This window comes from Bubalus kerabau, chromosome 19 (assembly GCF_029407905.1).
Source record: "Bubalus kerabau isolate K-KA32 ecotype Philippines breed swamp buffalo chromosome 19, PCC_UOA_SB_1v2, whole genome shotgun sequence".
Lineage (NCBI taxonomy): Eukaryota > Metazoa > Chordata > Mammalia > Artiodactyla > Bovidae > Bubalus > Bubalus kerabau.
Genome location: NC_073642.1, coordinates 31,740,120 through 31,766,715, shown reverse-complemented (window position 1 = coordinate 31,766,715; position 26,596 = coordinate 31,740,120). Strand labels below are relative to the sequence as shown.

Here is a 26,596-nt window from a genome sequence, read left to right as displayed (position 1 = left end):
ATGGGAATACCAGACCACCTGACCTGCCTCTTGAGAAATCTGTATGCAGATCAGGAAGCAACAGTTAGAACTGGACATGGAACCACAGACTGGTTCCAAATAGGAAAAGGAGGAAGTCAAGGCTGTATATTGTATCCATGCTTATTTAATTTATATACAGAGTACTTATATCATGAGAAACGCTGGGCTGAATGAAACACAAGCTGGAATCAAGATTGCCGGGAGAAATATCAAAAACCTCAGATATGCAGATGACACCACCCTCATGGCAGAAAGTGAAGAGGAACTAAAGAGCCTCAGGATGAAAGTGAAAAAGGAGAGTGAAAAAGTTGGATTAAAGCTCAACATTCAGAAAACGAAGATCATGGCATCCAGTCCCATCACTTCATGGCAAATAGATGGGGAAACAGTGGAAACAGTGTCAGACTTTATTTTTTTGGGCTCCAAAATCATTGCAGATGGTGATTGCAGCCATGAAATTAAAAGAGGCTTACTCCTTGGAAGGAAAGTTATGACCAACCTAGATAGCATATTAAAAAGTAGAGACATTACTTTGACAACAAAGGTCCGTCTAGACAAAGCTATGGTTTTTCCAATGGTCACATATGGATATGAGAGGTGGACTATAAAGAAAGATGAGCACCAAAGAATTGATGCTTTTGAATTAGGGTATTGGGGAAGACTCTTGAGACTCCCTTGGACTGCTAGGAGATCCAACCAGTCCATCCTAAAGGAGATCAGTCCTGAGTATTCACTGGAAGGACTGTTGTTGAAGCTGAAACTCCAATACTTTGGCCACCTGACATGAAGAACTGACTCATTTGAAAAAACCCTGATGCTGGGAAAGATTGAAGATAGGAGGAGAAGGGGACGACAGAGGATGAGATGGTTGGATGGCATCACCGACTCAATGGACGTGAGTTTGGGTGGACTCCAGGAGTTGGAGATGGACAGGGAGGCCTGGTGAGCTGCAGTCCATGGCGTTGCAAAGAGTGATGATCGGACATGACTGATCGACTGAACTGAACTGAAAGCGAATATGTGCAAGAAAAGACAAGACTGAAAACCATGGCAAGAAAACTAAAATTATAAAAATGAACTATATAGAAATTCTGAAGCTTAGAAATAAATAAATGAAATTAATAACTTGATGGATGAGTTTAACTACCGTGGAGACCTGGAAGAGAAATTTACTATACTGGAAAAATAAGTCAGAAAGCATCCCAAATGAAGCCAAGAGAGAAAAAAGTGGAAAATACAGATAATAAGCAAGATGTAGGAAAATGAATTGAAAAGGCTAATCATATATGTAGAGTTCTAGAAGAAGAGAGAATGGGATAGAGGTAATATTTGAAGAGATAATGTCTGAGAATTTTCTATAAATGATTAAAGATTTCATAAGATTTACCCACTGTAAATACTTCAAGAGAAACAATGGAAGCTATAATAGAGGAATGACATCTTTGAGGTAATGAAAGAAAGGAATTTCCAACCTAAAAATCTATACCAAATGAAAATACTTTTCAAAAATGAAATCCAAATAAAGATATTTTCCTATAAGCAGACCCACTCTAAAGGAAACAAAAATGGATATTCTTCAAGCAAGAGGAAGGTAGTAGATGGAAACATGGAGAATAAAGACCATGAAGAGAGCTAATACATACACAGGCCCAAAAGAATACTGATGAGTTATGTAATAGTGACATGTAAGGGTTTAGATAAATATAGAACTAAAAGGAATGACAACAAGAGCACAGAGTACGTGTTCTAAGCTCTCTGTGTTGACAAGGAAAAAGAAAAACACTAACAAATATACATTACACTTTGACAAGCTAAGGATATGCGTTGTAATTGTAAGGTAGTAAAGAGTAAAGGAATGATAAGCACCATGCTAATAGAGGCAGGGGAACTAGAGTAATTTCTCAAAAATCTGAACAAAGTGAGAAAAAAGAGATGGTTCAAGGACAAATAGAATGAGACACTAGATTGAAACCCAAATAGCAATAACAACATTAAATGTCAATAGATGATCGCTTTGGCAAAGATCAGGCTTGACAAACATATAAAGAAGGCAAAATAAGAGAAAAGAATCTTAGTTAATTCTCAGGCTGCACAATTCTTTCAAATTTTCAGTCCTGGAAACTGAGGTTTCCAGAACAAAACTTTTTCTCTCAGTGAACTTAAGCAAAGACTGTAGCTGAGGTAGCCTCAGAGTGTCAGAGGTCTTGGCCTCTGACAAAGTGTCAGTGTCAGATGAGTCCAAAAAAGGTCCCAGCCACTACAACAGAGGAACAAGGTAACGGCATACTGCCTCCCATGAAGATATGTCAGGAAGTCTAAGAGAAATTACCAATTTCTATGTTCAAATAAAAAAGAATTAGTCAACAACTAATGCCCCTTAAATAAAAAATCAATCTGCAGGTAAAGGAGCTAAACAAACATTTGTTTCATCCAGTCATTTCTAAGAACGCAAAAATACAATGTTTACTTCTAAGAAACAGAAAAATAACAGTGTTTATTTCTAAGAATACAAAAATACTGTGTTTAACTCCCTACCTTTACCTATCCTCCAGCAAGGCTCTGAGGAACATATAAACTATGAAAATTAAATCCTAATAGGAGAGGGAGATAAAAAACATACTTCTGATGGGTAGAACAGGTAATCTTAGCTATCTATTGTAAGGCAGAAAAAGAAGAAATCTATCCACACAAGAAACCAACTTAATGACAGTTATTATAATCTACTTCTGAATAAGTAGCTCACCTTTTTTCTACAATAAAGAAAGGCATAGATGCAAAGTTTGGTAAAGCACAACTTGATTTAATTTCCTATATTTTAGATTGTTGAATGTGTGATTCCCTATGAGTGACTACAAACCTCTCTCAATTCATTATGTGACAGTGAGGTTTCCCTTCACTTTAAGTAATGCCTCAGATTAACTACTCTATCAAAACTTAGGGATTCTATTCCACAAACTCTGTACCTTGGAACTCAGTAACCAAAATTTTACAGAAATAAGGTGTCAGGGTGGGGGAGGGTAGGTACAGGCACTGGGGGCAAGAGAAAAAGGTTTCTGTTAAAATAGATATATGAGAGGGAATTCCCAGGCAGTCCAGCAGTTAGGACTCCACACTTTCACTGCCAGGTTCAATCCCTGGTGGGGGAACTAAAACCTGCGAGCCATGCTGTGTATCTAAAACAAAAACAAAAATATAGATATGCGAGTTACTGTGGTGTATTAACTCAGAAACTAAGAAGATCAGAGTTTACAGTGATCTCACACAGTTATCTAATTTCGAAATAAACTGTCTAGGCCTTCCAAGCTATTCTTAACGATGAGGAACATTCTATTTTTGAATGACTACATCATTGGATGGCTCTAAATAGTTACAAATCACTTCCTTATAGTGAGTTGAAAACCGTCACTTTACAGTCTGACTTACTAATTGCCATGCCTTGTGTTCATCAAAAACAAAATCAAACTAATACTTCCTCATCCTCAGTCCTTCAAATAGTTGAAGACAAGCTATCACAAACCCCCATGTTCTCCTCTCCAAATCTACAATCCCACCATCTTAGGACATGGCATGGAATCTCTAATCCCAGCTGCTATTCTCTAGATGAACCCAGACTTGTCTAAACAAACTCTTTTTAAAGTACTACCTCAGAATTCAACTCTGTAATTCACACGTGGCCAGAAAAGCCAGACCACCACTTCCTAACCAAGCCGCTGACAAATCTAATACCCTCTGGCCTCTTTCGCCTTCCCAACCTGGTGTCACACTGTATCTCAAGTTTCATTTTCTTCTTCTTCAGGACCCTCAAGGTGTCACTGTGGACATTCGAGGCCTCGAATACTATTCCTGCTCCTTCTGTGGATCCTTCTTTCTGAGTCATATCTGCTATACTCCAAAATCTATGAATTGAGATACTTATAACTTGGCAACTGAGTTTAAGGTCCTCTTCACAAGGCCAGTTAGCTCAGGGCAATCTTAACCTTCCCAGGCCTCTTAAATACTTCAACCCTAGCAAAGGCCCTTCTTTCTGGTATCAGAAACCATGGTCCAGAAACACAAATCCAACAGAATCTCAGCCATTTATTTACCTCCCAGATTGTCCTCCCTGAAGTTCTATCTAGAGCAAGAAAATGTAGTGAAAACACTATCCGCAGTCACAAGTCTCAAACAGTTTCCTGGTCAAGATTTCATATTCCTTTAAAGATATGTCTGAAAGGAGAATGTGGGAGGGGAGTGGCCCGCATTGGGCTTCAAAGATACTGATATGGTTCTATTTCTTAAGCTTGGTATTGGGCATATGGTTTAATTATTTAGATTTTAAGTTAAAAATAATTTACATAGGGGAATTCCCTGGCAGTCCAGTGGTTAGGACTTCATGCTTTTACTGTCAAGGGCCAGAGTTTGATTCCTGGTCAAGGAAGTGGGACCCCACAACCCACACAGTATGGCCAAAAATAAATAAAATAAAAATTTGCTTTTTAAAAAAAGATACATTTCTAGGTTCTTTGCACCACATGAATCAGTAAATATATGCCCAGGAAGGTAACCCAGCTGATAGCTCAATAATTTCTACAATAACAAAGCTGTGGGAAAATAGTGACATTTGACATTTGGGTTATTTGAAGAAAGTTCAATCATAAATGAGGATATAAGCCCAAACAAGAATATACACACACAAACAAGCAGCTTTCAGAAAATTACTCCTTTCTGCAAGTGTAAAAGTATCCTTTCATGTCTTTTCTTCCTTCAAAACATCTCATATTTATCTAATGGTAGTGAAAGTCACTCAGTCGTGTCCAACTCTTTGCAACCCTGTGGACTGTACAGTCCATGGAATTCTCCAGGCCAGAATACTGGAGTGGGTAGCCTTTCCCTCCTCCAGGAGATCTTCCCAACCCAGGGATCAGACCCAGGTGTCCCACACTGCAGGCAGATTCTTTACCAGCTGAGCCACCAGGGAAGCCCATATTCATCTACTTTCATCTATTCCTACCACTACCAATCTTCATTACTCTTCCGCCCAGATTAAAATCAATGCCCCCAGCTTGTCTCCCAGAAGTCTACTCTATCTTATCCAAACCCTACTCTGATGCTGATGGCATACTAATTGTTTTTTAAAAATAAAGTAAAAAGCCTAATAGATCAATCCTACCCCTGCCTAAAAACCCCTGCTACCTTTTTAACTACATAAAGGTAAGCTCCCAGACTCTCCATCATGATCTCCACAGCGCCTCAGTTTTCATCACAGATTTCTCTCCAGAAAGACGACAGGTCCTTAAAGAACAGGGATTACACTTTAGATGCCTCACGTCCTCAAGCCTTCTATAGCAGGGGTCCCCAGCCTCCGAGATCTAATGCCTGGTGATCTGAGGTGGAGCTGATGTAATAATAATAGAATAACACAAAAAATGTAACACACTTAAATCATCCCCAAACCACCTCCAGACCCAGTCTGTGGCAAAACTGTCTTCCATGAAACCCATCCTGGTGCCAAAAAGTTGAGGACTGCTGTTCGTTCTATCACACTAAAATGTACTGAAGTCTAACTGAAATAGAAAAAAAATGTTTATCTGCAAGACAGCTGTTACACAATTTCTCAATTTCACAGAACAAGTCAAAAACCAACTCCAAATAATTAAAACATAATCCCTTAGAAACGCTTCGCAATGTTTTTAAACAAAGGCTTAAAACCACTACACTTATCCAGAGTCCATAGTAAATCAATACATTTTATCTAGATTCCATTGCCATTCTTCTTTAACTTTTGTTTCTTAGCAACTTGGAAAAAAAAAGTTGTTAAATACAACACATAAATTTAGAAAAGTATATAGGTATACTGTTACACATTAGCACGAAACTGTATCCACACAACCACCACTCTGGTCAAGAAACAGACAACAGCCAGTATCCAAGAAGCCCCGAAATGTCCCTTTCAGCTCACAACTCCCTCCCTCTTACCTAGACGTACTTGCTATCTTAACTGTATGGTACTCACATCTTCATTTCCAAGTATGAATCCATTAATGTTTCTCAGCCTTCTTTTCATTTCTGTCCCACTAACAAGCCTTTTTAAGAGTATTTTTTTCCTAATTCTTCCCTGTCCTGCTCCCTCATCAAATTTTAACACCTCAGACATAGTGTGTGTGTATATACATACTATGGTCCCTTGAACGGCTACAGGCCATCTTAACATCTAAGCCTTTTTCACTCCAAGGTCCAATTTTCACTGCATTGGGTGTGGGGTGGGGGAGCGAGGAAGGAGAGAGACCTGCCTTCAATGAGAATGCATGCCCTAAACAATTTAGTTTTACCTTTTTTTGAGCTCTATATAAATGAAACTGTACAAAACATGTTTCTGGATCTGCTTTCTGCTCAAACCGTGTTCAAGATTCATCTATCTTGTTGTACATAGCTCTATTCCATTTTATGAATACCACAGTTCTCAATTTTACTGGGAGACACTTAGGTTATTTTTATTTGAGCCTATTATAAACAATGCTGCTTTGAACATTCTTGTGTTGGTCTCCTGGCACATTTAAGTACTCATTTCTTGCAGATTGTGTATCTAGAAGGAGAATTCCTGGACCATAGGGTACAAGTATCTTCTACTTTGCCAAGTTATACCAAATAGTTTCCAAAGCAATTGCACAAATATATGTTGCATTAGAAGCATATGTAGTCCCCTTACAATTTTTCTTACCTTAAAAGAGAAGTTAAGCAAAATATATTCTATGCCTTCTTTTTCTTTTAAAATCTGAAGATCACTGTGCAAAGGACTATCAGGATCCACCCTAAGAATTACAAAACAGAAAAACAGTTCAAACAAAAAGGTCAGATTTTTTTTCTTCACTAACTTCAAAAATGAACCATTCCAAAAGCTAAAAACAGAGCCCCTAGGGTAAGTTTCAAACAGAGAAAGTCTAAAGTTGTTCTATGGTGCCTAGAAAAACAAATTACTATAGTCTCCAATTCCTTGAGATTAAATGTCCAAAGAAGAGATCACAGTATTCTAAATCTCTTTTCTCAAATGGCATGCAAAGTTAGCAGTTATCCTAAAGGAAAGGGTCATATGTACACAGTCTTCTCAAGAACTCAAAAATTTAATCTGCTTCTCTCAAACTAAATTATTAGACAAAGGGTTCAATGAGAGAAATTTACCAAGGACAAGTGAAATCACTAACAAAACCTAAATTTGTCTACAACTGTTTATATAAAGATCTCCTCATTTCTTACTTTGAGTACACAATGGATACTAACTCATCAAGTTATTTATACACTTTTGTTTGTATAGTTCCTAATTGTCTCACTAACTCCATGAAACACTTTCTCCCACAGCTGGCCCTCCTTTTCCTCCTCCTGCTTTCTCATTACTTATTAAGCCCAAGAAACAGCTCATTTTAACAACCTAAGAACTACTTCTATACAAACAGGATCTAAAGTTCTAAGTAAAAGCCATAGTAAATAGGTACCAAATTAAGCAGGGAGGAAATCTCATTGTGATAGTCTACCATTAAAAAGAGTGGGTTAGCATAAAAAAGCACTTACTTCTGCAGTTTAACATGCCAGTCATATAAACTGTCATTTATGAGTTCCACTGAATAAATCCCTGTAATGATATAGGGCATGTTAGTTACTCTTTACTTATAACTGTTGCACTTGATCTTATAACTATTGCTCTGCTGTAAATGTACACACTATATAGCCAACAAAATCAAGAAATTTTGCTATTAAAACATAACAGCTAAGTTGTAATGTAATAATTCTTGTGATGGAACAGAGTATCTTATGCCCTAAATAGATAACTAAAGTCATCATGAAGAGGATTGTGGGGTTGAGAAACTGTTTACCATTCACTGCAAAAGGAAAAAAAAGATTATGCAAAATCACATGTACTTAAGACTTTTCCCCTATGCATATACAAACATTTCTATTAAAATGGAATCCCTCTAACATATAGTTTTATAATCTTTCAGGGGGCATTTTTCCAGCTTAGTATATAGAAATTTATTGTTAATTTTTAAAATAATTCTACAGTAATTTACTTTATGGATAAGCCATGATTTAACTAAGCTCACTATATATCTGGTTATTAATTTAATTTTTTAATTACTACAAAATAATGCCATAACAAACATGTGATGATTTTCGCTATAAATAGTATTCAAATATTAAACTTTATTAGGTTTATACACACAAACTTTCAGACTTCTTATAAGAACTGTTAGGACACCAAAACTTGTAATAATCTCAGAAACAAGTTTGACTTATCTTGTTCTATAAAGGGGAGAGGCTGATTGTTTGGTTTTTTTGTTTGTTTGTTTGTTTGTTTGTTTTTAAGTAAGCTCTAATGATTTAGGTTTGATCACTCTGACAAATTCTGAATGAATTATAATGCTACTTTTTTCAAAGAAAGTAAAGTTTGGCTCTTTATCTTATACAGTACTTTTAGACTCTCTGCAATAGTATGAGGGAATTTTATGTCAGTTATGAAGGTTCCACAATATTTAAGTCTTATTGGTTAAGAAAGAACTCTTAAGTCAAACTATAATTTAAAAAAAAACAAACCTATTTTAACTCTCTCTATAACAGTTGATTATGTTTATGAGTTTGTCGTTTCAAAAAAAGGAATAAAAAACATAAATTAACTTGGCAATAGTTCTTTGTACAATAAAACATATTCATCTTATTTACTTTCTAAAGCAGCTATTTCTTGTACCTTTCTATACCCAGAAGATAAAAATCCTATGAATCCCTATCAACAAGAAGACAAAAAATGTGTCCATAAAAACAATTTCTAAAAATCCAAACAATAAGTGAACTCATGCTATTTTATCCCCTACATCTTTTGGTTACTTAAATTTGCATTTTCATTTCACATTCCTAAAATAAAGTTAATAAACATTTCTGTTTCTGTCCAGTTATACTATGAGAAATTAAGTTATATTATATCTGAAAACTTTAGGCATAAGGACAACAGCAGAGATCCAGAGGTCCTTACCTGTTTTATAACTCTGTGATCTGTATATGTCCCTGAGCTCTTTCATAAGTCTATCTGAAGCTTGTACAGACCCAGACACTGCACCCTGAAACATAAAACTTGCTGTTTACCAGGATTTATTGATTCAAATAACTAAAGATTTAAGGTATCTGAACCTGAAATAAATATTCACAATGAGACTGTAAAAATGGATCACCACGTAACACTTTAAGAAGTCAAAAAAATTAAATCAATGATCATAAAGTTGCAACAGGAATACAAATTTGGAACAGGTCTGATTCATTTACTATTTGTCATCTGAAAAAAATTTTTAAAAAAGACTAATTTATGTCCAGATCACCATGACCACTTCAATACCCTAGAACTAATAAGAGTCTATTTCAAATTCATCAATTTTTTAAAAATTTATTTTCTTTTTTGTGGTTTTACTGGGGTGGGAAGTTTCGTGTTCACAGCAAAATTAAGAGGACAGTACAGAGATTTCCTATATAACTGCTCCTCACAATCAATAGTCACCCTCATTATCAAGCATTCTTCAGGGGCGTATTTCTTACAACTTATAAACCTACTTGGACACATCATTACACCATCTTATGGTTCACTTTCGGTGCTGTACATTCTATGGATCTGGACAAACGTATAATGACATGCATCCACACGTTACAGTAACATACAAAGTACGTTCATTGCCCAAAAAGTCCTCGGCGCTTCACCTATTAATCCCACCCCAGCCCCCAATCCCTGGCAACCACGGATGTTTTTACTGTCTACATAGTTTTGCCTTTTCCAGAATGCCATATAATTGAAACACAGTCTGCAACCTTTTCAGATCGGCTTCTTTCACCTGTAACATGGATTTAAGGTTCCTCCAGGCCTATGTCTTGTCTTGACAACTCATTACTTTTTTTCTATCAGGGATTAATATTCCATTGCCTGGATGTACTACAGTTTATTTGCTTTCCTACCAAAGATTACCTTGGTTGCTTCCAAGCTTTGGCAATTACGAACAAAGCTGCTATAAAAATCCATGTGCAGGTTTTTGTGTGGACATAACTTTTCAGTTTATTTGGGCAAATACCAAGGAGCTCAACTGCTGGATTGTATGGTAAGAATATGTTTAGTTTTTAAAGAATCTGCTAGACACTATTTTTCTATCAGCAATCAGAAAAGTTTCCTGTTGCTCCATATCCTCACCAGCCATTTGGTATTGTCAGTGCTCCAGATTTTGGCCGTTTTAATAGATGTGTAGGCGCTCCATGCATTTTTTAAAATACTAGAAGACCCTCAACATGATACATTAACTAAAGCAGTTTTCTTATAATCAAGAATATATTAATGATCTATAGTTTACATATTAAGAAATAGAGAAACATGTCCACATACATACAACTGGTTTCAGTACTTTTCAGTGTTCCAACTCCTCTGAAGATTAAAAGGCACCAGTATTTTATCCTAAGACTGAATATGAATAGAACTATTTATCATAAGAAAAACATTTAGAATGTCTTCTGAATTAAAAAAAAAAGAAAACCTGACCTTGTAAAATTTTATTTTATTTTTTTGTTTGTTTTTTAATATAAATTTATTTATTTTAATTGGAGGCTAATTACTTTACAATATTGTATTGGTTTTGCCATACATCAACATGAATCCGCCACAGGTATACACGTGCTCCCCATCCTGAACCCCCCTCCCTTCTTCCTCCCCATACCAGCCCTCTGGGTCATCCCAGTACACCAGCCCCGAGCAACCTGTATCATGCATCGAACCTGGACTGGCGATTCATTTCACATATGATATTATATATGTTTCAATGCCATTCTCCCAAATCATCCCACCCTCGCCTTCTCCCACAGAGTCCAAAAGACTGTTCTATACATCTGTGTAAACTTTTAAATGCTGCACCTTAAAAATTGCACTACACTTTAAGGTGAGGTAGAAAATCTGGCTACGTTACTTGATGAGTTAAAACCCCAGTTTCACATCTGTAGAGTAGGAAGAATATTTCACACAGTGGTTATGAAAATTAAATGCAAAGGTATATACAAAGTTTAAAGGACTTAGTATATGTCATGTGATAGTATTCAATAATTTGTAGTTGTTTGACTATAACACACAAACTGGATGCAATCACAAGATATAGAAAGTAAGAGTAACTATCTTTAACTTGAATACCACGAGCTTTTATTTATTTTTTAATAATCAAGGTAAAGACTTGGCTAAATTTCTTTGCTCTCTAAAGAAAGATCTGCCAGTTACATTAGTACAGTAAGTAAGACTGACGACATGAGTAATCTTCCTGTTTACAACACTTCTCATCTCCTTGCACAACAATTCACTCCCTGTGTTTGAGAATCTGTGCTCAGGACAAAAGAACTGGTTCTCAGATTTCATGGGGTTGATAAATAGCTTTAACAGAAAGGCAGTAGGTAAACAGTTAAGTGTTGAGATGGAGAGCTAGACTTTCATTTGATATTTCTCTACACTGAACATTTTATATACATCATTCTCATTTATTATTTACAGAAATCATCTAAACGGTACATAATGTCCACATTATAGAGTTGGGAAACTGAAGCCACACAGCTGTGTTTGTTACCATGCTGCTTCATATAAAAGATGTTAAGTCAAAAGAAAAAGTTACTTTTGGTTCTGTCATGGCAGAGCAAACCAGATGCCAGCTTTGTGAAGAAGAGAGAATTTGAATTACACTTTGTAGGAGAGACTGAATTTAAATTTACAGATTCCATAGGAAAAGGGTAAAGAGAGAAAACAGGATAAGCAGGTTGGATAGTAACTGATTTCAGATGAACAGAGTAGAAAAACAGATGAACAGGGTAGAAAGGAACTATCAGTAGATGAGAAACGTTAGGGGAAAAAATAAAACTAGGGCAATAAAACATATGACTGAACCTACTACCAAGGCAGGGATGGAGGGGCCTGGCTGAGGTTGGTATCTTATTGAATTGCCCTGTATTTATATTATTCCTCTACAGCTGACTCTTGAACAAGACAAGTTGGAACTGCATGGATCCACTTAAATGCAGACTTTTTCAATAAATACATACTACACTATCTGCAGTTGAATCCTTCAATGTGGAACTGCGGATATAGAAGGCTGGCTGTAGTTACATGTGGATTTCTGACTGTGCAAGGTCAGCATCCAAGAGTCAACTGTAATCACTTAACCACAAAAGTTCAGGTTCTAGATATTTATACAATACTTACATTTAGATGGTCTTGCCTTTGAGTCTTCCTAATTTTCTCTAATATTGCCAAATTTTCTTTTTCAATTCCTTCATCCTCTGACTTTTTCCCACTAATAGGCTCTTCTTCCTTCATCTCATAATGATCCAAGTCTTCTATATCCTACAAAAAAATTAAAAATTTAGCTACTCAAGCTCATGCCAAAAGTTAAATTATTCTTGACCTAGAACATAGAAGAGAGAAACACATATATCCTATGAGGAGGGGAAAAAAGCTTTCACCATTCAATTTAAAAGGTTCTCTCCTTTTATATCCTATATTTTAAAGCTAGAAACTGAGTAAAGCATATTTAATAATTTTAGAGAGCCATAACGATCTTAAATGGCTTTGAATCTCCTATTAAGAGGAATTTTTGAAACAGTACAGCATGAAGTACCAAGAATTTTAACCTGACTTCTAAAAATCTATTAGATTTAGTTTAGTACCTAGTCTAAAATGTGAACACAGATATAGGCATAAATCTATTTGTCCATTTCAACTTTATAACCACAAAAACAAAATTTTCATGTGCAAAATATCAGAACAGTTAATTCAATGGAATGCCAGAAGACCGTTAAAATGCCAATACAGTATAATGGCTTCTTTTATATTAGTAATGAAATAAAAGACAGAATACAAAATTGAATACACAGAATGTTAATTATGTCAAAATAAGCACAGAAAAAAGAAAAGGACATATACTGAAATACTATTATCAGCGTTTTTTCTTCTTTTCCAAGTTTTCTGTAGTGAGCACATATTGATTTTTTATAATTAGGAAAAAAGTTAAAAAAAAGAATTCAAACACCATCTCTAGGTCAACATCATTCATCTCCACATAATTCTTCTCCCTCCTTTCCCTTATCATCTGCTCTTACACATTAAAAAATTCTGCATACATTTGTATAAATCTATTATCTTATTTCCAACTTTACTTCAGTCATCAAAATCTCTAAAGAAGTAGTCTATACTTTATCTCCATTTTATCAAGCAGATTAATTCATGATTTCTAGACCAGGCTGATTTAGACCACTTCCATCCAGACTCAATGATCTTTTTCTTGGACTGCCATCTCTTCAACTCCTATTCCTTTCTTATTTAGACCCTGTCTATGACTTCACGCTTCATAGAGCTGATTTCCCCTGGATTGCACATTTCAGCTATGATTTACCATCTACACTTGTTTTCTTCAGAGTGCTGGACTGTATCTCCTCCTCCAACTTCAACCTCAGCCATATCCCAACCCACAAAATTTCTCCACTCAGTATTAAACAACACAGAAGTCATCATTATCATCTTTACAAAACAATATTCATGGTACACTATTTTCTGCTTAAGGCCTTATCAACAATCACACCAAATATAAACAAATATTGTCTCTAATTCAAAACTCAGCCATCTGCTTTTTCTAGACAAACTTGCTTTCCAAGACTCCAACATATCAATCTTCTTCCAAAAGGACAACCTCCAATGTGCTCAAACACCATGCCCAGGGTTGTTCTGGGCCTTTTTACCACATTATTTTAGTTGCCTAGAATATCTTTTCACCTATCCTAATCTGACATCTCCAAAGTCTATCCTACCTTTCCAGGTTTCCCCAAATGTTGCTATCCTTCCTTCATATTATCTTGTGAATGGAAAAAAGAAAGGTACATAAACTCTTTGAGTACAATGTCTACTTTATTATATACTGGGCTCAATAAAAAGTTTAAAATTTTAATTCAGTTTATTCCAAAGTTAAACTTCATGTAAACATTAAAAAAAAACTTCCTATATCTCCAAAATTCATTCTAATTGGATAATGTTAAGAATTATTTTAGGGCTTCCCTAGTGGCTCAGTGGCAAAGATTCTGCCTGCCAATGCAGAAGACAGGTCCGATCCCTGGTCCAGGAAGATCCCACGTGCCACAGAGCAACTAAGCCCCTGCACCACAACTACTGAGCCTGTGCTCTAGAGCCCGGGAATGACAACTCTAGAGCCCATGTGCCATAACCACTGAAGCCCCCACACCCTAGATAGAGTCTGTGCTGGGCAACAAGAGAAGCAACCACAATGAGAAGCCCACGCACTGCAAGGAAGAATAGACCCTGCTCTCTGCAACTAGAGAAAAACTGGCACAGCAACGAAGACTCAGCACAGTCAAAAATAAAGTTATTTTTTCCAAAAAAGAATTATTTTTACTTTCGACTCACAAAACAAACCTCCAACTACATTAGTTATAAGGCATTCTAAGAAGTGAATTTTAGATTTAAATTTTTCCAAATCAAGAAAAATAAGGTAATAACCTGAATCAATTCTAAGACCCAAAACAGAAAATAAAACCAAGGTTGTGGAACTTGCCTTTTATCAGGTCAGTATAGAGAAAGAGATCTTCATTATGAAGTTTGAATTTAAATGCAAAGCTTCAGAGTCTGAAAACCTCTAAAATTTTATCAATGACTGGCAACTAAACTGATGTAAGCTCAGTGTCTTTGGAATTTCCTCTTTGACATTCTTAAGTTTTCAATATGAGATAGTTTTCATTACTTCTAATGAATAGTCCCTTAAATGTTCTCAAATTCCCCTTTTATTCAAACTTTTGAAACTTAGTAGTTCCTATTAAACCAAATCAGGTTAAGTATTGATTACTATTAAATGCAAATATAATTTTAGTACTAAATGTTAAGAGCTCTTATTTTCCATGAAATCAAATCCAAGGACATTAGATAAGCAATTTGCTAAAAAGCATATGATGAATTAGAGATAAAGCCAGATTTTTAAACTGTATTAAACTTCAAATACAATGTGCTTCTCATTATTCCACATTAACAATGGTTTTATAAAGGAGACTAGAAAATTACTAAAATGTCCAAAAATGAAGATATTTATGAAATGCTACTTTTACATAAAATACCTACTTCAGCCATCTCTTCCTCTTCCTCCTCTTCTGAAGTCACGTCTTCTGTTGTCCCATTCTGAAAAGAAAAAAAGTTTGCCAGGACTACACAGAACAAGTAAGCACACAGCATATCGGAAGACTTTAGGGACAAACTACTTGTCACTGCAATTCCACTAACAGCTCATTAAAACTGAAACATTTACTCTTAAATTCTGCTTTGACAAATATTTATCAGCTTTTTAAGAAAAATTTTGAAAAATTCAACTTAACAGATGCCTTAGAAATTAACAAAGGCCATTAGTCAAATATAAAGCAAACAGAAAAAAATTTTAAACATATTCTAATTAATATTTTAAATATTCTAATTTAAAATAAGAAAACATTTTATACATATCGCTATGCCTATAAGGCCAATGGCTTCTTTTTGGCTTAAAATACCCCAAACCAAGCGTTCCTTAAAAATATCTACCTTTTAAGGTTTGAAAAACCTGAATCTTTCCATAAATTCTACAGTTTACATTTTAAAAAGTTAAATGTGTTATAAAGGCATAGACACTGCACAAAACTAAAAGTTATAAAGTAATCACCATTTCACTAAAGAGCTATTTTTCTTTTTTTATAACATGCTATTTACCACAGAATATTTCTGTATAAGCTACAACTTAACTCTCATTCACAATGAGTCAGATGGGGTTTTAAGAAGAGCTTTTATATTTAGTTTAATCAGAGTTCATAAAGACAAGCTTCCTGGACCCAGAGCACAGTTCTCCAGGACACGGAGTTCTCTAGGACTTTAAAAACTTGGTATTTTTTCCCCCCAGAAATTCCTACTCTATTTGTCCAACTACAGCTGGTAAGGATCACACTCATATAGGAGGTCAACCTTGCTGGCCTCTCAGTGTCAGTGTCAGAACCAGAGGAAACAAATTTTTTTAATGTAACTCAATGCAGCAGCAAACTCTCCAAACAGATTTCTCTCTTCCTTTTACTCAGGAACTGCAAAGGCCACCTGTCAAGCACCTCCCATTCACACACCACAGGCAAAGCACAGGTTTGAAAAACCAGGAGAGGCTACAGCAGAGAAGAGTGACAACTGCTGAGGACACGCGTAACAACTCATACGCCATCTAAAAACGAGGAGATAATCGGGCATCACCAGATATTTCAAGAAACTAGCAATCTGAAAGAAAGGCACCAAGTTAAACAAGCAGAAGTGGCCTGAAGCATGATCAATGAAAGCAATAAAACAATTTAAAATCTGAATTGGAGGGACTTGCCTGGTGGTCCAGCAGTTAAGGAATCACCTTCCAAAGCAGGGGATATGGGTTCGACCCCTGGTCGGGGAACTAAGATTCCATATGCCGCAGGGCAACCAAACCTGTGTGCCACAACTACTGAGCCCTTACATCCTTGGAGCCCACACACCATGACTAGAAAACAGTCCATGCACTATGACAAAGACCCAGCGTGCCACAACTTAAGACCAAAAATTAAACAAATACTTTAGAAAATCTATCTGGAATCTTTAGCAGTAATTGAGAAGATACTGCATCCACAAAATCTAAAAATATTACTATGTAAAAGAACAAGAGAGTTCTGGGAAATCAAAAATATCTCCCCTCAAAGGAAAAAAAAAAACAACTTAGTAGAAGGGCCAGAGAGCACAACGGACCTGAATGAACAAAATATTTATGATTAAAGAAGACAACCAAACTGTGACATTCCCCTAAAATGTGGAGAAAAAGGAGATGGGGGGTTGGGTGGGAAGAAGGCAATTAAAATAAGAGAAGAGTTAAGGGAAAAGAGACCTGGAATATAGAGATCCAATATTCATTCAGAAAATGAGGGAAAGAAAGAGACAAATGTTACCAACCTAAAGAAGGATGTCAAAATATCAAGTAGCTCTGAATGCCCCAAAGTAATGTTGAAAAGTAAAACCCCATACTTTACAGTTAAAGAAAAAAAAACATATCAAGTTCCAGAGAGAAAAAGTATAAAGAACTAAGAATCAGACAGGTTTCAGACTTTTCATCTGTAACAAAATATACCAGAAGAAAAAAGTATAAAGAACTTGGAAAAGACTCAGGTATGAATTTAGAATTCCCTGAGTTCCATCAGGATGCAAGCCATACCTGTGTTTATTCAGCACCGGATCCTCAGCACTTACACAGAGTACTTTACACAAAGTCAAATAAATATATTAAATAAATAATAAAAACAGACACTGAGTATTCAAGGAACACTCCTCATATCCACCCTCAGAAATCCTTTCTAGAAAAAAGAATACATTATTCAGAGATATATTTCAGAGAGGGAAAACCACGGAGTACAAGAAACAGCAATAATCAAAGATATCACTGGTAAAGTCTAAGCAACTGCTGCTAATGCAGCTGAAAGTTTACAGGCCATATTCTGATCACAGTGAAAAACTAAAAACCCCAAAGCTGGCTGAGAATCTTTAAAAAATTTTTTCTCAATAATTTTTGAGAATTTTTAAGAAGAATTAAGAATTCTCTTAATTTGAGAATAATTAAGAAGAATAATTTCTTCTTAAATGAAGAAATTGACCTTCATATGCCCCTGTAATTCAATTCCTAAATACATGCCCAGAGACATACTTGCACAGGTGTACCATGTACTATAGACAAAAATGATCATGGTAGCACTGTTCCTGATAGCACACTGGAATCAAACCAAAAGTCAGTAAAGTCAGACGGATAAGTATGTATGGTACAATGGAATAAATACAGCAATAATAAAGAACTATAACTACACACCATATAAATGAATACACTCACAATGCTGAGCCAAAGACAGACATGAAAGAACACACAGATAGTATAACTCTTAATATGAAGCTCAAAAACAGGCAACACTAAACCATATTGTTCAGGGATGGATATATGAGCAATAAAACTAGAGAAAAGTAAGGGGAGGATTACATAGAGGAGAATGATAATCTGGAAAGGGCCTGGAGAAGGTTTCTGCAGTGCAAGCAATGTTCTATTTCTTTACCTGAGTGGTGGCTAGGCAACAGTTGCCAGGTATTCCCTATCACTAGTTATTATTCTAAACTTATGTTTATATACTTTCAATACATATTATTTAAATCTTTTTCTTGTAAAATATAAGAAAAGTAATATGAACTAGAGATGGACTCAAACTACTTAAGAAATACAAACTGTTTAGAAAATTAGTAAATTTTAAGATCTATGCAATAAAGTCAAACAACACTGTAAAAGAAAACAAATACCCTTACATGTTTCATTATAAAATTTAAATCACATTGATCCAGTAAACTAAAAGAGAAAAAGAAGAAATGATAAGGACTAGAGTAAAAAATAAAAACATTTAATAAATAAAACTAAGGGTCAATTCTTTCAAAAGACCATTATAATAAAACAGACAAGCCTCAAGATAAAGAAAACTTTAGAAAAGATTATAACCACAGATGAAGATGATGCAAAAAGTGAATACTTTGCATATCTTTCCAATAGCTTCAAATGTACAGATGAATTTATCTATTTTTTAGAATCTAAAATTACTAAAACTGACTGAAGAAATGGAAAATCTAAGTAGAATACTACATAGAAAAGAAAAATGGAACAGGCTCAGGTGTTTGTTTAAATCAGGGCTTCTCAAACTTGGAGCTATTGAGTTTTTGAACCAAATGACTGTTTGTTGTGGGGAACTGTCCTGACATTGCAGGATGTTTAGCAATATCCCCTCTACGCACAAAAAGCCAACAGCACACTCCCCCACCCCTGCCACCATGACAATACAAAGTATCTCCAAATACTTTCACATGTCCCATGGGAGGCAAAACTACCCTCTAGCTGAAAATTGATTTCAACTGTTTGAGATCTTAGGAAAAAAAAATACACAAAGCTTCCCAAGTCATGAGACTGCTTATATTCTGATACCAAAATTAAACAAGAGGAGCCTAAAAGGAAAGAGACTATATTAGACTCTACTTAAAGTAGAAAAACCCCAATATAAGGTATCATATCTATTGTGTTCTACCCCCGACTCCCAACCTACATAGGTACTAAATGTATATTATGTGAATGCAAGAAAGAGTCAAAATTAGGAAACTTATTCATGTAATTTATAAGTTGTATCCCTATATGGAATTATTAATATATGCATGGCCATGAAAAACAAGGTAGGTCTATATGTACTGTGTCCATGATATACTGTTAAGTGAAAAACCTATGTCTTCTAAAGAAGCAAAGTTGAACACAGAATGGACTTTTCTCCCATCTCTTTCCTGAGGCTCCACTAGAACTACGATGAAGACATACCATGAAGGTTGAACACTGTACACACACACAATGTAACAAAAAAATAAAAGAGGGCTACCAGCAGAAAAGACAACTCATGCTAGAAGATGACAGTGAACTGGAGAATGGTGATTTAAGTGGAGCAAACAAGCCAAGCCACAGGTTAGGGGATAAACCGGCAGGCTAATCTGTCCCGCAGTGCCCTGGAGAGGCTCCAGACGAAGACACCAGGACACCTGACAGCAGGGGTGATGGATGGAGCAAGACACAGACTAACCAAGGCCAAGGACAGAGTGACTGTCCAGCCCCAAAACACACCGCTCTCCTTAAGCAGAACTCTGGCAGGCATGAAACACAGACTAACCAAGGCCAATGACAGAGCGACTGTCCAGCCCCAAAACACAATGCTCTCCTTAAGCAGAACTCTGGCAGACACATCTATCTCAAGCAAGAGACAAGGTTTCATGTCCAGAGAAACCAGACAGTTCCAGCCATCACTTATGATTATACCAGGAAACAGGGCGTGGAGGATAAGGAATGGAAGCCAGCTTAAATTCCTCCAAAAAGCTGTATCAGTTGGCAAGTCTTGGCCACAAAGGACTCCTTATCAGCCTTTTAGTACCTCTTTCAAATACAAATGAAAAAAAAAGGAAAAAATATGAAAAAGCAACAGAATAAAGAGATACATGAGGAAAGTCTTCAAAAAGAAAAAAACAAACCAAGATAAATTAGAAAAAAAATTATTAAACTTATTAAAGAGAAATAGAGATGCTTGAGGGAGAATATCAAAGTAACTCCTTAAAGACACTTACGATTACATCAACAAAACAAAAATAGAATGCTACGAATAAGGAATAATCAGAGAACAAGCTTTTAGAACTTAACGGTTCGTTCATCTTTGGAGAGGACCCACAATGAGACACACTCCCGGCATTCGCCCCTTGTATGGACCCTGCCCACTGTCAACTTGGGCTGGCCCTGGGACTTGCTTTAACCAGCAAACATGGTGGAAATGACACTGTGCCAATTTCAGATCTAAACTTTAAAAAAAGCCTGACAGCTTCCACTTTTGTGCTCTTGAAAGCCAAAAATAAGAATTCTGACTACCTTTCTAAAGGAAAAGAAGCCACGATAAGAGACCTGGAATGATGAGATGCCATGCGGTAAGAAGGGCCATGAGAGGAAACAGCAGGCACCAGACATGCGAACAAAGAAGCCATGTTGGACATTCCAGTGCGGTCACATGTCCAAATAACGAGTCCCAGCCACTCTCTGACTGCACAGTGAGGTCAGCAGAAAAACTGTCCAACTAAGCCTAACCAACCCACACAATCCTAAGACAGAGAATAAAGTGTTGTTTAAGCCATTATGTTCTGGGGTAACTGGTTAACCAGTACTAAAGAGCCAAAATAAAACTTATAAAGTTATGACTGTTCAAATAAAATTTTCAAAAATTGAAAGGTAAATGTTTAAGAATTTGAAATTAAGACAAAGAGACAGAATATAGTGATAATAAGATACAAAGATTCAAGCAAGAAGGTCTAAAATCCTATTGGTAGGTATTCCAAGGTGAACAAAGAAAAGAATGGAAAGGAGAAAGTGTCACAGGAAAAAAATATAAGAACATCTACCCAAAAAGAAAGACTCAAGAGTCCAAATTTGACAAAATCCATCCATACTAAGTGCTCAAAAACAACGGAAAACCAAACAAACCACGACTCAGTAAACCACTGTGATATTTCAGAACACCAAGGGAAGGACAAAGTCCTAAAAGCTTCCTGAAAGTCACGCAGAGATGACTAAGACTAAGAATGGCATACCTACTGACTAGACAGACAACAGCACAGTCTGAAATTCTGAGGTAAAATTTTTTTCAACCAAGAATTACACATTGAACCAAACTATCAATCAAGTGAAGAATATAATAGCAGTTAACATTAATGGGCATTTATTATGCACCAGGCACTGCCCTAAATGATTTACATGTAACAACCTATTTAAACTTTTCATGTCCCCCCAGATATATGTATTACTAGCATTTCTCCCAGTTTGCACATGGGAAACTGGTGAACATACTGCTAGGTAACTAGCCTAAGTTAATTAGGTGATACAACTAAGGAGCAGTGATCAAGATTCAAACCTATGGTGGTCTGGCCTTTTTTTTTTTTTTTTTTTTTTAAGAAGTTAAGAACTCAGAAATGTACCACCTCTTCATGTTTTCTTAAGATTTTACTTGACTAAAATCATTTTACTCCAGGGAAATGAAAAGAGGTAAGCCAAGAAAGAAACATGAAATCTGAAAACAATGTATCTACTACTCCAGTAGAAGAAACAAGAAAAATTTCAAGATGACCGCTGAATAGCCAGCCCAGAAAACAACCTGCTGAGACTGGTACAGAAGAAACCAAAGGCTGAAGAAGAGAGGGGAGATCTCACAGAAAAAAGACAGGACATAACTTTTTTAAACTAAGAATTATTACTAAGGAAGACACCGCAAAGCAAAAAGCTGTACAAAGGAAATATAACAGGAAACTATACTACAAAGTCCTAATGATGATTATTCATATGACTAAATATAAAGATGTTTTAGGAAGGGGAGGTGGGTGGGTAAGTGGGTGGTATAAGAGTTAAATCTTTATTATAGTACAAGTCACGAAATTATACCTAAATAGGTAAATCCAGAAATCCAGAGAAGTTAGAGGTGGTGGTGAGCAAGTGGGTACTTCTGCTGCATGGAGGAGATAACATTCGAGTTAGGCCTTTCGAAGCACAAAAGGGCAGAGAGATGGCATTCTCAGGTGAAGGTAAGTAAATAAACAAAAGCAAACAACTGCAGAAGCAAGGAACAGTTATGGCAACCAGAAATATTAACAACAAAAAGGTGGTGATGGGGACAAGGGCAACTGTTTGCCTGTCATAGTAAATATAACCAGCAGCTCCTAAGAATGAAAAGGCTATTTTTAGTATTTAAAACAAACAAAACAATTCAACAGGAAAACAAAAACTAACTCCTAAATAAGTTGTATAATAATGAGAAATCATCCTAATTTTATTTGTGCATGAGACAATGTATTTTATATTTTAGCTCTTGAACACTTGAGAATTTTTACTTTACCTGACCCGTGGGTAGTGGTTGATCTAGCATCTCAACATCCAGGTGCTTAGGAAGGTTATATAATCTGCAGAGTTCACATATCAACCACTTCAACTGCTGACGAAGCTACAAAACACATTTCAGTAAATAAGCATTATGTTAAAGAGCCCTTAGAAGACATGCATAATGCTACAACTATTGTAACTAATCCAGTAGGAAATGGAAAAAAAAAAAAGTTTACTATTGCTCAATTACAGCCTACAGATAAAATAACAATCTTAAGAAATATTTTAGGGGCTGCCTAGCAGAATGACATGAAAAAAATGGCGGAGGAAGAGAAGCTCCAAACACTGCCTAATTTTCAGTTGTTAACTTCTTTTCTTAGTAACTTATAAGAGCACATTAATACATTAACAAGGCTACAGAAAACAGAAGCAGCGTTGTTGCACATGGATTATAAAATTATATATTTCACAGCCACTCATTTGAAAGTACAGAGGCAAATGTGGTCTAGCAGACAGAGCCTTGGAACCTAGGCAACCTTGGATACAGTACCTAATGCCCTGAGTCTGAATCTCCTCATCTGGAAAATAAGGAAATTAAAACCTTCTCATAAGGGTAAAGATTAAATGAAATCTTCTGCAAAAACACTTGACACCTATAGGCTCTTAAGTGTTTGTCAAAAAAAAAAAAAGGCCTCACTAGGAAAACTGCAAAGAATAACTCCTTTCCACTTTTAAATTCAGATTTGTAGAACATATTTACTTTAAGTAAGCAAGGTAAATTATATGCACAAATACATTTTTCATTGTTTAAAAAATATACATTGTTTTCAATGTATAAGTTTAGCACCATGATTTCAGAAGAATGGTCACTATCAGTAGACCTGACTGGGAGCAAATAAGGCAACTTACTTCAATTGGTCAGAACAGTTTCCTAGATGTTGCCAACCAGGAAAAGAGATGAAGAGAAAGAAGCAGATTTATGAAGGACTAAGGGAAAACAGAAACAGAATTAGAATGGGCTAAACAAAGCAAAGAACAAGCCTTTCCAAAGTGGACAATGGAGCAAATGAAAATGAGGAAAGCTGAGCAGTAAATTAGTATCAAAAGTATCCTCAAGCTTAAAAAACAGCAAAGCCCCACCGTGGATTTGTTCTCCATCTGATAAGCTCTGTTCTGTGCTCAGTACATAATAAAGAGGCGGCTGGGTGAGCTGGACAGACCAGGACACTCCACCCCCTGGTATAGGAAGAGCTCCCCAAGCACTGTGGGAGAGATGGCCGCGTGGTCGTAGAGGTGCACCAGGCAGTAAGAAGCAGGGCCATACACCTCCCGGGAATTTCAACGCCATGCTCCCCCAAAAAGGTGTTTAAGGGATCAGAAGAAGAAACTAAAACCAGGGGGGAAGAATTTAGGAAATATTTAGAAGGGAGATGAACAAGCCTTAGAAATTTACTAGATAGTTTGGGGTTGAGGAGGCAGGGGTCAGGAAACACTGGTATAAAAAAGAACTCTAAGATAGTTCCCACATTCAGGCATGGGTAACAACTTTCATTATTTCATTTTGCCCCATTCACAATCACAGAGGGAAATTTTTGAGGGGAAATGTGATGGGGGTGGTGGAGTACTAAGATGCAGATGAACTTAAATTTTAGATGTAATCATTTTGAACAGCCATGGCACACCTGAGTGAGATTCCCTGAATCTATGTGATATATAGACAAATAATGGGTGTCAAACTCAGGAGACAAAATTTTATCTAGATACAAATTTAGGAATCATTGGAATATAGGCCACAATTTAAGTACTAGGGGTAGAAGAGATTACTCAGAGAAAGCACAGAAAGAGAACAAAGAGGTGGACCAAGGAATAAGAGCTCAGAGAAGACCAAGGCAAGGTAGTAAGAGACAGAAACAGGATAAAGTGATTTGATGGAAATCCTCAGAGGACAGAGACAGGACTTGTCTTGTATACTGACCACTTATCACAAAGCCTGGCACAGAAGCCAGGCACGTTTTTAAAAACACTTTTCTGTGTCCTACTACTAATAGTTCCCTGTAAAACCCCAGGTAAAAAAAGGTACGTACAAACCAGTGTACACATAGATATATATTTACTTATATATTTTTTACAGCACTGTATACGTGCTTCCCTGGTGGCTCAGTCAGTAAAGAATCCGCTTCCAATGCAGGAGACTGCCTGTAGCACAGGAGACCTGGGTTCGATCCCTGGGTCTGGAAGATCCCCTGAAGTAAATGGCAACCCACCCCAGTATTCTTGCTTGGGAAATCCCATGGACAGAGGAGCCTGGTGGACTACAGCGCATGGGATCACAAGAGGCAGACACGACTTAGTGACTGAACCACCATACAAAAGGGGCCAGATTATAGAAAATATGCTTTGCCTCGTTTTTTCACTTTAGTACATCTTGGAACGTTGCATGTGCTCTTGTGGAAAGACTGGCTGCATTCTTAACAACATGATGTTCTATCATAAAACCATACAGCAATTTTTTTTTAACCAGCTCTTTACTGGTGGACAGTAAAGCATATGTGTTTGCTGAATGAAGGACTGTTTCAAAAGGAAAGAGTCAACAGTATCAAAATGCTGCAGAAACTTTAGGACTAAAAAAGTAGTCCTGGATTTGGCAACTAGGGGTAAAAACTTTAGTACAACAAAGGTGGCAGCATCCATATTATAATGAATTAAATGTGAGAAAAGATAGCTTATTTGATCAAGAAACTAGATTATAAAATAACTGGCAGAGAGCACAAGAAAGGGTAGAGGATGAATTTGTTTTTTTCTTTTATGTAAATACTCGTTCATAAAATTGGACCAAATTTTTTATCCTATGTCATTTTACTTTAGGAGCATTTTTTGATGGAATATTTTAGACATCAAAAAATAAGCCTACTCATTTCTACTATTATAAAACTTACAACTTTAGATCTTTGAGGCAACCTCCTAAAGGGAAGCACTGGTAAGGGGGCTATGTCTATTGCTCATTACCTGTCCTGTTGCCCCTCCCTTGCTGGAGATGTGAACACATGTCTGTCTAGCTTTTAATTTTTTCCTCTAATCTTCATGGCTTTGTTATTACTCTTGTAATACTCACACTGAAGTTCCTTTGATCTTAATTTTAAGAATAGATGGGAACACATGTATACCTGTGGCGGATTCATTTTGATATTTGGCAAATCTAATACAGTTATGTAAAGTTTAAAAATAAAATAAAATTAAAAAAAAAAAAAAAAAAGAATAGATGTTTAAACCACCTCTAACTTATTGTGACAAAAATCTGAGGTCAGTCTTTAACTTCCTCAAATGGTCAGTTCTCCCAGTACTATTCATAAAATAATCTATCCTTTATTTACTGAGTATTTTGGTTTAATTTAACTGATTCTAAATTCTCAATTGCATGATTATGTTTCTAAATTTCTAACTGCCTTTACCTGTCCAGCTTAGTGCTAGTACTTGATATTTTATTTAGTATCTGATCAGATAATTACTATTATTTACTCTTCAAAACAAACTTTAGAGTCATTTTGTCAAGTTCCAAAAATAAATCTGTTGGGATTTTTACTGGAATTGCATTCAATTTATAAACTCACATGAAGTTACAGATAACTGACATATTTATAATATGGGAGTCTGCACATCTAGGAACACAGTTGTCAAGTCTTTAATTCCACTCAGCAAATGTTTATAGTTTTCTTGATACAAAATTTGCACATCTAAGCTTATTCCTAGGTGTCTAATTTTTCTTTAATTGTGGCTGTCAATAAAATACCTGTCCACTGTATTTTTTGATTATAGCTGATATTTAGGAAAACTTGATTTTTATATAACATAACTTTTAATCAATCATCTTAAAAATTGCTTTTTCAACTGACTCCTTTGGATTTAAGGTAAACAATCATGTCACCTGCAAATAATGACTGATATTCTTCTATAAGAACTTTGTGATATCGTGGAAAAATGCAAATGATATAACTTTAATAATTTAAATGTATGTTTAAGAGTATATGTATTTTACAAGCAAAAGAAAAATACTGATTTTTTAAAATTGCCATCAT

General features: G+C 36.0%; 1 protein-coding gene across 1 annotated transcript in view; it reads right to left on the bottom strand.

Moving 5' to 3' along the window:
- Positions 1-26,596, bottom strand: part of UBE2Q2 (ubiquitin conjugating enzyme E2 Q2) — a 65,488-nt gene that overhangs the window by 25,498 nt on the left and 13,394 nt on the right. Inside the window, exons 3-8 of the mRNA XM_055556795.1 lie at positions 22,540-22,644; positions 15,161-15,217; positions 12,245-12,385; positions 9,017-9,101; positions 7,564-7,624; positions 6,719-6,809 (exon numbers count right to left, since the gene is read on the bottom strand). Coding sequence (XP_055412770.1) covers positions 6,719-6,809; positions 7,564-7,624; positions 9,017-9,101; positions 12,245-12,385; positions 15,161-15,217; positions 22,540-22,644 — 540 coding nt within the window. The remainder of the gene's footprint in view (positions 1-6,718; positions 6,810-7,563; positions 7,625-9,016; positions 9,102-12,244; positions 12,386-15,160; positions 15,218-22,539; positions 22,645-26,596) is intronic.